Source organism: Octopus sinensis, linkage group LG11 (assembly GCF_006345805.1).
Source record: "Octopus sinensis linkage group LG11, ASM634580v1, whole genome shotgun sequence".
Lineage (NCBI taxonomy): Eukaryota > Metazoa > Mollusca > Cephalopoda > Octopoda > Octopodidae > Octopus > Octopus sinensis.
The window spans coordinates 61,047,055-61,059,922 of NC_043007.1; the positions used below are offsets into that span (position 1 = coordinate 61,047,055).

General features: G+C 34.4%; 1 protein-coding gene across 2 annotated transcripts in view; it reads right to left on the reverse strand.

Annotated features, from left to right (window-relative positions):
- Positions 1–10,120, reverse strand: part of LOC115217198 (L-2-hydroxyglutarate dehydrogenase, mitochondrial) — a 14,787-nt gene extending 4,667 nt beyond the window's left edge. The window contains exons 1-7 of one of the 2 annotated variants that reach the window (XM_029786833.2): positions 9,495–10,117; positions 6,423–6,547; positions 4,888–5,039; positions 3,449–3,580; positions 2,335–2,517; positions 1,167–1,334; positions 173–330 (exon numbers count right to left, since the gene is read on the reverse strand). In XM_029786833.2, coding sequence (XP_029642693.1) covers positions 173–330; positions 1,167–1,334; positions 2,335–2,517; positions 3,449–3,580; positions 4,888–5,039; positions 6,423–6,547; positions 9,495–9,616 — 1,040 coding nt within the window. In that variant the 5' untranslated portion in view covers positions 9,617–10,117. Of the gene's footprint in view, positions 1–172; positions 331–1,166; positions 1,335–2,334; positions 2,518–3,448; positions 3,581–4,887; positions 5,040–6,422; positions 6,548–9,494 lie in introns of both variants that reach the window. The other variant, XM_029786834.2, reaches the window with a different exon arrangement.
- Between the last annotated feature and the right edge of the window lie 2,748 nt (positions 10,121–12,868).

A 12,868-nucleotide genomic window follows, 5' to 3' on the forward strand; every position in this document is an offset into this window, starting at 1 on the left:
TACAGCTAGCAATAACCTCATAGCATCTCTTCCTCATTCTTAACAGGATAAACAGCAACAACATCAATATACTTTAAAAAGGCTGAAGAAACCTGAGGGCACTGTTTCTCATCAAGATAGTAAAATTCAAATTTTGGTTCAAGCCTGAGAAAAAAAAACATTGATTTCTTACCTGTAAGACAGTGCGTCTATCATATCTTTGGCACTGAAACTAAAGAATGTATAGCCTTCTCTTTTGAAAGCCAACACAGCATTTGGACCTAACCACACACTGCCATCAACACGAGGTGTGAAATGGACTCCAAGGAATGGAAATCTGGGATCAGGTACCTGTTAATAAAAATGAGTTAAGATATAAAAAGGGATTACAAAGATTACCCATGATTAAAAATAAAACCCAACAAATACCTGTGCTGAAAAATGTCATTGAAGAAGCATAAAAAAAACAAAACAAAACAAAACAACACACACACACACACAAGTCATTAGCTTCGTGTGATTAAAATGCGAAATGTTTGTGTAGTTTAGAAGTTTGATTCTCAATTACTTGGTGTTGAGTTCAGTCTCATTGCATGGCAACTTGGGCAAGTATCTTCTTTTTAATCTTCCATGAAAATATGTTTGGCTGTAAGGAAATATTACCTTGCTTCAAAACAGTTCAGGGTTAGTGACAGGATCGGCAGCAGGCTGTAGAAAATTTGCCTCGTAAAATTCTGACTAATGTGAGCTCGGAAAAGTGGATGTTAAAACAATAATGATGATGATATAATCACTTTATCCACAAGTCAGAAGAAGAGGGGAGGGGAGTTGAGACCATGTGGTGCAAAGGAGCGAAGAGAGAAGATTTATTCCTGTTTACAGCAAAGGCAGGAGTCAGGATGGACCCTGTGCAAGGACAATCCAAACACAGACAGGTATTTAATGAATTACTGGTAGAGCGGAAATGGTGTGAGACCAGGGTGTTGGTGCTGAGTCTAATATCTCGGAGGTGTTCTGCGAACCAGTCAGCCAAGCAGCTCAGTCATGAACTGTCAAGAAAATCTTTTATGGCCAGTTACCTGAATTAGTTAAAATTTCAACTGAAAGAATTCATGGTTTATTATTGATACTTTGCCAACATCAGTTAAATCTTTAAAATAGACAGAAATAACAAATGAGTACTCAACTGGATATATGTTTCCTCTGACCATATCACTCTTATGAGGTTTCAATAACAAGTAGTCACCACGGAATGGGACAATACGAGGTTTTCTATCACAACCAGTTTTCTCAGCCAGACGATCAGAATAGAGTCCACCACAGGTTATCAAATACTGACATTGTATTGCTTGATCCTGTGAAAAAAAAAAAAAAGGCAACAACATAATTTATATCAGTGAATATGTTACTGAAGAGGAATACTTTATCAATATAATATTAAGGTTATATTGTGTAGGTTGAATACTGTAGAGATTCTTCCACAATAGATTTTTTGTATATTCGTAAAGTCTACTATTTTAAGGCAAAAAAAAAAAAGAAATAATGTTGTTTATCTCTTTCATTCCTAAAATGCATGAATAAAGTGAACAACTGAAAACAGCTCCAATAGTGAACCAATGATTTTAAAGAGAAATCACAACAGTACAACAGAAGCAAAGTTTATTACAGAGTTGGTTAGGTAGTAAAATCTATAAGTTTGTGGCAAATCAACAACGTAGTAAGACATTACTGAGACAGATGTAGTTCATAGTTTAGAGTTAGGCACATTAGCTCAGGGTACACTACAGCTCCAATAACCTACCAACTCAACCATTTATGATCTTTTATCTGCTAAGTACATTGGAAATTGTCAAAACTTTAGTGTGTCACAGACTTCCTGCTAATGGTGGTACAAAAAAGTGGATCCACATTAAAAGATTTATTTTTTTATGTTCTTCACATTTATGGGTGGTGGTCCTTTTAGCTGTAGAGCACACCATGCCATCAGATTGTTGAGCAATGTATGTCTACTGTTTCTTCATGTCCACATATTCAATGATAGCAGACATCCATACAACAGCTAATCATCAATTATGGGTGTACAGAATAATGTATGAATGCATTTGTGCATAGTCATGTGTGGATGCATTTGTGTATGTGTGTGTGAGTATAAATACATGTGTAAAAAGAAATTTGTTTCAATAAAAAAACATTTCTGCTTTTTTCATTATGTGTAATGCATAAGTGCATATGTATGCATGTGTGTGTGTGCAGATATATCTGTGAATGTTTCTTTGAATGTGCATATACACATTATATGTAAGCAAATATTTTTTTAAAAAGTATCTTTTCTTTAAAAATCATTGTAGAAATTACCTTTTTCGCATCACCCATAACTGTCACAGGATATTTTAAATTTTCTGTTGACATCAAAAACTTGTTAGCAGCAAAATCTGTGAAGATATGGCCTCCACATTTTTTAAAATTTTCTCCATAACTGAGAGCAACCTGTCTCCAATCTACAATTCCTGTATGGGGTGAATGAATAGCTCGCAGTCCCTAATAATACAAAGGAAAGACAAAACATAAATTTTAAAATGAAATTTTCTTGTTACTTAATTTAAAATTGAGAGCTTTTTTTCAACAGTACCAGCCTCTCTCTCTCTCACACACACACACACACACACACACACACACACACAGCAATAACAAACAGTAGGGAATGTTACAGTTCTCCTAGTTCACTTTGTAGCATGCTTTTTACTTTTGTTATTCAGATACTGTTGAGATGTTTTGCTTCTTTTGTTGGAGCTGATGTTCATCCTTTAACAAGTGGTGTTTAACAATTGGTTGAACATCTTAATTTGACCTGTTGAGCAATTGAAGGTGCCACCCCACTCCATTAAAAACCTTTAAAAAATTTAGTGTGGCATATATGGTTTAGTAACTGGTTACACAGTAATGAATGCACCACTGAAAACTTTGTCTTTATGTAATATATTTAGGTCATCTCAGTTTGGTAGAACCCATTTCTCTCTCTCTTATACTTTCATGTGGCTGTTGTCTATAGCAGGGCAAGCTAACAAAATCTTCATCAGTTTCACAATATTACTACTTGCTATAATGTAACATTATTGCTATTAAGTGGCACCTATTTATAGACAAATAAACTGGGTTAAGTATATTGACCATAGATACAACACAATGACATAGCAAGATACAAATGGCTAACTTCGCTAGTTGGCTACATATTCTCATAATATTTCTAAGATATGCATGTTCAAATTTTGCTAAGTATTCACTACATACAAAAGTCATGAAATAAACAGTAATAAATATATGTAATGATTGAAAACAATCATTCAAAACCTACAGCAATGAAAGGAAGCGCATTGTGTTCAGTGGTGTATAACAACATCTAATAGTCTGGTTGATATAGTGATACAGTGAATAAATAAAACAAGCATACAATTTCTTCCGTTCAACTTACAACACAGTTTGGTTCAATATCTTGAATTTCTTTAGGGCCAACCATTCTCATGCCTTTCACATTGTTTTTCTGTCCTCGTTCATAGAGATTATCAAGCCTAGAAAGTTCCTCAGGATTCGTTGCTACAATCAACTGCCAGAAAAATAATCTTGCTTAAGTATAATTAGTAATATAACAGCAATTATGAAAAAAATTATTTACATACAACAATTTAACTCAGAATTGTAAGACTAATATTGTTTCCACACTGATAAGAAATATCAATAATTTCTTTACAATCCTAATACATAAATACACATTCAAATACAAATATACATATACTATACCAAAAAAGTTAACTGCATCAGTTAGCAGAGAGTGAATACAAACAACAGCAATTTCATAAGGTCATCAACATCATCATCATTGCTTTAACATCAACTTTTTCATGCTTGAATGGGTCAGATGATATTTTTTGAGGTCAATTTTCTATGGTCAGATGCTTTTTCCGGTCACCAATCCTTACTTGTTTCTTTTGCTATAACCACCAGACAGAGGAAGATGGGCTGCCCTTCCCTACCTAAGCAGCAGCAATAATAACAATAGAAATAATGGAAAGAGCAGTGGAGAGACAGAGTGACAGTAGTGTCCTTGGCTAAATGCCTTCCAACATATACTTACCGTAAATCCTCGAGTATAGTCTGCCCTTGAGTATAATACGCACCCTTTCTCTAACTTGAGTCAAGGAGGTCTATATAACGTCCTTGGTTTGTAAAAATGTATACGGTAACGTCCTTTATTATTATCGTATATATAACATAATGCAAACGTGTAGCTTTTTTGTGCATTTTGTTAGCAGAAAATAAAGAAATAACAGTAATAACGTTTAATAAATGTTGCTTATTGCAAGTTATGGATGATTCTTTTATGACTTCATTGCTTTCAGGCTTAGCTTAAGGTATCTTCGTGCCTGACAACACAAAATGCATCTGAATAAACATTGCCGGACAACAAATAGAGACTTGGACATTGCTTAGAAAATAATTTTCATTTTTAACCTCGTATATAGTACACACTAGGGATTTTGACCTTTAAATTTTGGGGGAAAAATGCGGATTATACTCGAGGATTTATGGTATGTTCTTTTATATTCTGAGTTTAAATTCATAGAGATCAATTTAACTTTTCATCCTCTGGGAAAATAATATAGCCAACAACTCTATACTGGACTTCATTCAATTGATTATACACTGTTCCTCTATAAATTTGAAGTTAATGTAAGAAATCAATATTTGTAGGGTGCTGAAAGTCAGAAATAGCAAAGAGCTGGTTATAATGTCTTGTATTTAGAGTTGTTTCTTTACTTTCTGAATTCAATTCCAGTTAAATTTACCTTTCATTCAAGATTTTCCTATAAGATAATGAAAGAATCAGTTTCACCATTGATAAAGATCACTTACCTTACCGCATTCCTTATAAGGTATGTTGTTTTCATCACAGTATTTGTATGCCTTGTGGAAGCCTTCAACGCACAACTTTGCCTTCAAAGACCCAGGTGTGTAGTATATTCCAGCATGTATAACACCACTGTTGTTGCCACTCTGATGTTTTGCTAGAGGTTATAAAGAATAGAAAATATTTTGTCTGTTGTTTATTTTTATTCCTTGGTTAGCACGGAAAAAGGAAAATTAGATGGTTAAAGACAGTTATGAATATACATTTTTGATAGTTGACAAATGGCTTATTTCAGTGCTAACATTAACTTTTAAATTGATGACAGAAATGAAAGCAATTGGTTAAAATGAGAAGGGGAATTATTCAAATAATAATGAAACTGAAACTCCCTATACATAAAGTAATAATGACACAGTGATCAGAAATCCAAGAAAAAGCAGAACAGTTTTGACCTATTGTGTTTCATCATTTGTGCACTTACTATTAGCACAAATCTGCACAATTTGCCTGCAACTTGATAGCTGAAATACTTACCTCTCCTTTATGGAGAACAGTCACTGATATGAAACTGAAGCTATTGTACTGAGAAAATTCCATGTTGTTCCAAACATGTCCACATGATGCAGATATTAATCACTCTTAAACTTTCTCAAGTGCAATGAAATAGATATGAACATTGTGGTTTAGAATTGGGTATGAATGACCCTTAAGTATATGCTTGATACTCAGAAGAAAAGATAACCTCTTATTATAAAGGGGACAGATATATTAAGATTAAAGAAAAATAACACTTGAAACAGGAATGCTTAAAATGAATTATAATTTATATGTATACATGTATGTGCATATATAGAGTGAACAAATGAAAGAAAGTCACTGTCAACACATTTGGCTGAAGTTACATGTATTTAATAACAGTTTGACTCAGCTCCCCTTTACTTAGTTTCATATGCACTTCGTTGGGAGTTCAAAAGGAATAAAGAACCATTGCATGAAAACAGGCTGTAGTGTGAGACAGCAATGCTAAACAAAATAAAGATGAACCCCACAGTATTTGAATATCTACTTGATGTTTGTGCACTAACTGCACCTTATTACAGTGAATACAAAAAAAGAATGATCCAGAGCTAAAAGTTTTCAAGCTTGGCATCCACAAATAAGTATCTTTTTGTGTTTCTACAGAATGATTTGAAAAGCAAGCATATTTACCATAATTATCCATGAAAGGTGCAATGGGGAGGTTATGACCAAAACCAAAAGCAGAAACAATCAAACCAGCACCAGATGAACAAAACCAGTTGTACAAAAAACAAAGAATATTGAAAGGAAAGAACTTAAAGCAGCCACAACACAAACAAATGAAATTATCCAATCTCTTTTTGATAAAGTAAAAGGAATATTTAGATTCATTTACTATTTAATCTGAAATTCACAACCTAAACACTGTTTAAGTGGGAATTTCATTTTAAATAAAAGTTAGTACTTAACATACTCTATAAAAACAATTCAACTAAATAAATCATAAAGTAAAGTATCATACCTAATTCTTTCTCTTTTTCTAAAACAGCAAAAGATAGATTTGGATGTCGAAGAATCAACTCTCTTGCTGTTGCCAGACCAATAATTCCACCTCCTACTATAACGATATCATATTCTTTTTTGGGACTGTAAAATAAAATAAAATAAAAAGAATAATTTTTTTAGAAATAAAATATCAAAATGGCAATGAAGGTGTAATTAAAAAGTATTGAAAGAGGAATACTAAATGAATATAGGAAATAAAATAATATAGGGAAAAAAAATAATAATGATAATAATACTTTCTACTGTAGGCACAAAGCCTGGATTTTGTGAGGAGTGGGACAGTCAATCACATCAACTCTAGTACTCAACTGGTACTTAAGTTTTCAACCCACCCTGAAAGGATGAAAGGCAAAATCAACCTCGGTGGAATTTGAACTCAAAATGTAGCAGCAGACAAAATACCACTAAGCATTCCATCCAGTATGCTAACAATTCTGCCAGCTCACCACCTTAATAATAATAATATGCCCTGATGCAGTACCAGGTGGTGGCTCTCATGGCTTTTGATCTTAACTGATTGGAAGTGCGATCATGTCCATTGTTTTGTCTTAGTATAAGAGGTGGGCTACAGCAAATATTCTGCTCAATACCACAGATTTGCTTGTTAATTGTTTGACCATAACCAGTTGAGCATGTACATCTCTGATCATGAGCAGAAGTAGTGGGGGAGCATCATAGCCATATGTTGAGAGGAATTCTTTGGGGTTTGAATAATTCACGTCTGAAAACATGAGTGTTTCATTCATCATCCTTAAACAAACCTTATTTAGGGACCTTTAGAGAGGGATGGGCTACTCAATCTGAAGAAAATTCTAACTGGGCCCCACCTGCAAGGTCATGCACTGTTTATCTTGATATAGGATCACCATGTCATGCACATATGGTTGTGATGTATTTGCCTGGTGTACCCTTATTGGACAGGTAGTCATGATGGGTATATTGGGCTTTGTACATTTGTACCCCAGTGTCACTTTGATTGCATGTGCTGCCTATATAATAGTAATAATAATCAACATCATCATCATTATTTAACGCCTGCTTTCCATGCTGATATGAGTTGGATGGTTTAACTGGAGCAGGCAAGTAGGAGAGTGGAACCAGTTTCCAGTCTGATTTGGCTTGGTTTCTATGGCTGAACACCTTTCCTAATGCTAACCACATCACAGAGTACTTTTTGCATGGCACCAGCACAGGTACTTTTATGTGGTGCAGACAGAAGTGATATAATGTAATGCCAGCATGAAAATTTTTTATGTGGTGCTACCACAGGTGCCTTTATAAGGTACCAGCACAGGGCTCTTGCTGGCCAATCCTTTTAAGTAGGGAGAGCGGCATTAACAGTTCTGCTATGCAGGGCAGGTCTTCTTCAGTATGTTGTATGTTGTAACAATAAATTGTTAGTCAGAGTATGAACCTCTTTTCTATGTGGTATACATAGTTAGTGCATCAAAGCCACTTAAAAAATGGTGTCAATTTTTGTATTTAATTTACTGTTTGGAATTTATATTTCCCAATTTTTTTGTTGTGGCTGCTGTTGATGCAATTTGTTTTACACCGAATGTTCTTACTATTGATAACCACTCAACCGTGAAGTAGAACTCTGTTTTGTTTATTTTATAATAATTTGGTTACTGCCATCTGAAACTAAGAGGTGCACAAAAAAGGTGAGGCATTATCTCAGGTTTGACATGACATACTGATTGATTTGACCAAGCCCAACTTCATCATCCATCTTCACAGAGGTCTGAGCCAAAGTGATGAGGGAATGAACCAGAAGACAACTCTTATTTTCCAGTGCACAAAGCCATAGTCATATTCCTCTGCTACTTATTGCAATCCACAGCTACTTCAGAGAACTATACAAGCTACCACATTCTGCTTGTTATGTGAAACTAGCAATAGGTAGCGTGGTGAATCCTTTTGAGGTTCTAATATTATCTAATTTCTTTGTCTCTTACAAAACATTTGAGATCTGGTGCTATTACTATATTACCCCAGTGCTCAGTAGGATCCTACTTGGATATAGAAAATTGCAATAAATCAATACCAGCATTTGGAACTAAGACTCCAAGGGGACCCATGTAGAATGAAAAAGGGGAAGACAAATTACCAAGTTTTTAAAAAATTAAGATGGTTTTAAACATTTTCAATTTGTTCAAAACTATGACGAGGGAAAAAGAATTGCATGATACGTAGAAAAGAAAACAAGAGTTTGCTTTATAAAGGGAGATCACTCTCGTCACAATTAGTGACCTAACGTGTGTAGGACCGATGACAGTTTCTGAGGACCAGTGGGGTTGGCAAGTATTCGAACGGGCCTACCCTAAACGTGAGATATTTCTCTTCTCGGCATACCTAATGGGGAGGGGGGCACAAACTTTTTGTTCGTAGATTAGCATGCAGACAGATGTGAATTTTAGTGATACTGGTCTTAGTATGTTAGAACATGGTTACATAATTTATAACGTTAAATTGGTGGCTTTGTTAAAATTAGGTACAGAAATTCAGTTTTAAAATGTATTTATGAATGATTTATATAATTCAATATTGAAAATAAAAATAAAATGTATATACAAAACTAGATATTTTACATAACGCTTGAATACTGATTGCTCAGCAGAAAGCTGTTGTACTAGTCATTTTGGATCTTTTCATTTTCGTCGCTTTATATATTTTTAATTACTGCAACAATAAGGAGCAAAAGTAGATATTTAGAAAATGGGAGTTACGATTATGACCATAAAAAATTGAAAGCATGGGTACTCCAAAACAGCGCATTCTATATCAACGAAGGTGGAGCAAAGAAAAGTACGGCGACACCTAGACGCTTCTATATAAAACTGAATCAATAAAATATAACTTGGTGATATTCAAAGGTTAAATCAAATATTTCGAAATCAGAATAAGAAAATTACATTTATACAAACAACTACACGTCGGTTTTTACAAAGTAAAGTGAGGTTTACAGTTAAGTATTAAGGTAACTTGGAAGTTATCGGAGTAGGCAATGCGATGGATACACACTTACTTTGTATGCTCTGCAGAACAAACTTCGCTGTTTTGACGAGGAAAAACCCATTTAAAACCAGAATGAACACTGAGACCCACTCTGGCATTGAGCAATGTTTTACTTAATACAGTCGCTGCCATATTCGATGTGTGCAATTTTTTTTCCTTTCACTTTGACCCAGATTACATTTATTTACCGTCTCATAAAAGATACACAATCACTGATAAAGCCAGACGAAACATTAGCACGATCGCATACAGACTAACGCGCACAATAGGTGTGGATATATATTGACTGTATTCAAGAAGTATTTTTAACCTTGGCCTAAAACAAGTTCCTACAAAAGAAATTGGCAACTAACTTCTAACTGGTTAGATTTCTCAGTTTATATATCCGTCAACTTCCACAATCTAGTGTTGATTTAGTAAAATTAGCTCATATGCTCTATGGCGTGTGATGTGATTTTCAACGGATACTAAATGGCAGATCGACATTATATGATCTATTCTGGATATTCACTGACATATAAACAATGTGAGAGAACATGCATGATTCTAACCGTACTAAAGCTGAGACCCAAACTAGTTCGGTACTACTTGAGAACAGTGGTCCCGGTGCGCGCACTCGCGCATCCGCGCTAGCTAGTCGTGACTAGTCGATTCTACAACGACTACCCAGCAAAGTAAATAAAACACAAAATAATTTTTTTACACAAAGTAAGTAATTTTTGTTAAACAAAGTAAATAAAACACAAAGTAAGGATCAACTAGTCAAGACTAGCTAGCGCGAGTGCGCGCACCGGGACCACTATTCTCTAGTAGTACCAGTTCGAAATCGTGGCTGTCAAGAGGTGTAGAAAACATTCGCACGTGTGTATGCTCGCACATATTATATCTGGGCGGAGTTACGGGGATTTTTCCATTTTTACCACCACGGCCTTTGAAATGATGAGGTGGGGTGGGAGGAAAGGCTTTCCTATGTAAGACAATTTGAAAATGAATGATTTTTTTTTCGCAGACCGATGTTAATCTTTTTGCATTACGCACTTTAAAAACGATGGGAGAAGCCTTTTCGGTAAAAAAGAAAAGAAATATTTGGAAATATTTTCAGGCGGAAAGGTGTGTGATTTAAGGGAGACGTAGCTGTTGTTTCTAGCACATCCTACGACTACCTGGTACCTTTCCCGTTTATTTGTCACTCTGACGACATGTATTGGTGCTTTTCAATATTTTCTCCCCATAAGCACCTTTTGTTTAGCCCAAGGGTGGCCCATTGCTGGGATTTAAACAACAACAAAAATTGTAATTTAAATTTTAACCTCCACCCACGCAACAAGCAAGTCCGCGGCGCGTATGTGTGCTTGTAAGAAAAAACATATTTACTAACACAAAATTCCGTGATTAAAGTAATTATCTTTTACATACCTTTTTTAAATCACTGTGGATAAATCTCAGCAATGACATTCTCAGGCTCTCCAATATTCTAAAATTATAAACAAGGCTAGTAAAGGTTTTTCTTACACACACGCACATACACGTTATGAAAATATTTCCAAACAAAAATGCATGCGATGTAAGGGAGATTTAGCTATTGTTCGTAGCACATGCCAAGACAACTTGCTACTTTCCTCGTTTCTTTTCCCCATCCTGCACCAAGCAAGTCCATGTATCTGTGTGTATCAGAAAAAACGCATTTACTAACAGAAAAGTATGCTACTGAAAATAGTTTTTGAAAATTTATGATTTTTCAACCCCCACCCCCACCCTAGTCTCTCTTTATAATTTTAAAATATTGCAGAGCTAAGGTTATTGCTAGGATTTATCCACAGTGATTAAAAAAAAAAGTTATGTAAAAGATAATTTATTTTAATTGCATACTTATCTGTTCGTAAATATATTTTGTCTGACACATTTTTGTCTGGTGTGGGAGGAGGAGGGTAAAATTTTAAATTGCAAATTTATTTTGGCTTAAATCCCAGCAATGGGCCATCCTTGAGTTAAACAAAATGTGTTTATGGAGAGAAAATATCGAAAAATATCAATACAAAGACAAAGAAGGTACCAGGAAGTCATTGCATGTGCTAGAAACAACAGCTACACCTCTCTTAAATCACAAACTTTTTTATCTGAAAATATTTTCAAAGACTTTTTATTTTAATTTTTACTGAAAAAGCTTCTCCCATCATTTCTAAGAGTGTAGTGCAAAAAAAAAAAAGAAAAAAAAGGCTAAAGTTGATCCAGAGGGACAATGGAGCAAAAAAAATGAGTAAATTTTCAAGATTCTTTTCATAAAAAGATTCCTCCCATCATTTCAAAGGCTGTGTAATATATATATATATAATATATATATATATATATATATATATATACATATATGTAATGAGTAAAGTTTTGGTTCTTAGGAAGGCTGCAATGCTCTTGTTCAGGGTCACCAAATATAATGGTAGAAATTGGATTGGTAAACAATATTAAGAATTGTTGTAGTCAGCTGGTGTGACGATAAAAGTTTGTTATTATGCATACTGTAGGATGTAAAAGATGAAAAATGCATGAAGTTTTAAGAAAGTATTTAGTTACCGTTACGTTACAAATACCTTGCCTTGACGGGAAGGTTTTGATACATCCAAAAGCATGCGAAGTAAAGTTTGAGTTTGGGTTCTCTTCATTGTTTAGTAGTAATTACTGAGACAGATAGAATGATGTTGTAAGAGAACAGAATTAGAGCTAGAGAGAATTGTAGGGTGTTGTCTCACAGCTGCTGACTAATTTTCATTTCTCTCGCTGACCATTAGAGGTATTCCTTGTGATCATGATTCTAGCAGTCCATTCCCCAACTAACTGAGTTGTCATGATGTGATGAACTTGGTTGAGTCGTCACCAGCTGGTGACTAACTGATTTTTGTTTGCAGTATTATTGCTTTTATAACAATCCAGAAGGATAGACATACCATTGAAAACAATAGATTTAGTTGGTGGTCTTGTTATCTCTATTCTAGCTTTTGGTGAAATAGAAGAGGTTAGAAAGGGTCACGTGGTGAAGACATTATTTCGGCCTAGCTAAAGGCATCTGGAAGATGTAAAACTGCTGTCAGAGAAAATCCATTGTTCCATCGTGGGAAAAGATCTGTTGCAGTGTTAATTTAAATTTGGCTATAGTGGATCGAATCCACTTCATGCAAGCAAGATCCACCACACACACACACACACTCACACATATATAGTGTATATATATATATATATTAAATTAGAGATAAAACCACTATTATGCAAATAAAACAGTGAGAAACATAAACCAAAACATAGAAATAAAATTAATTAATATAATATACAAAATATATAAAATATAAAATTCAAAATTTAAATTATTTAAATTTAAAGTTAAAATTTATATAT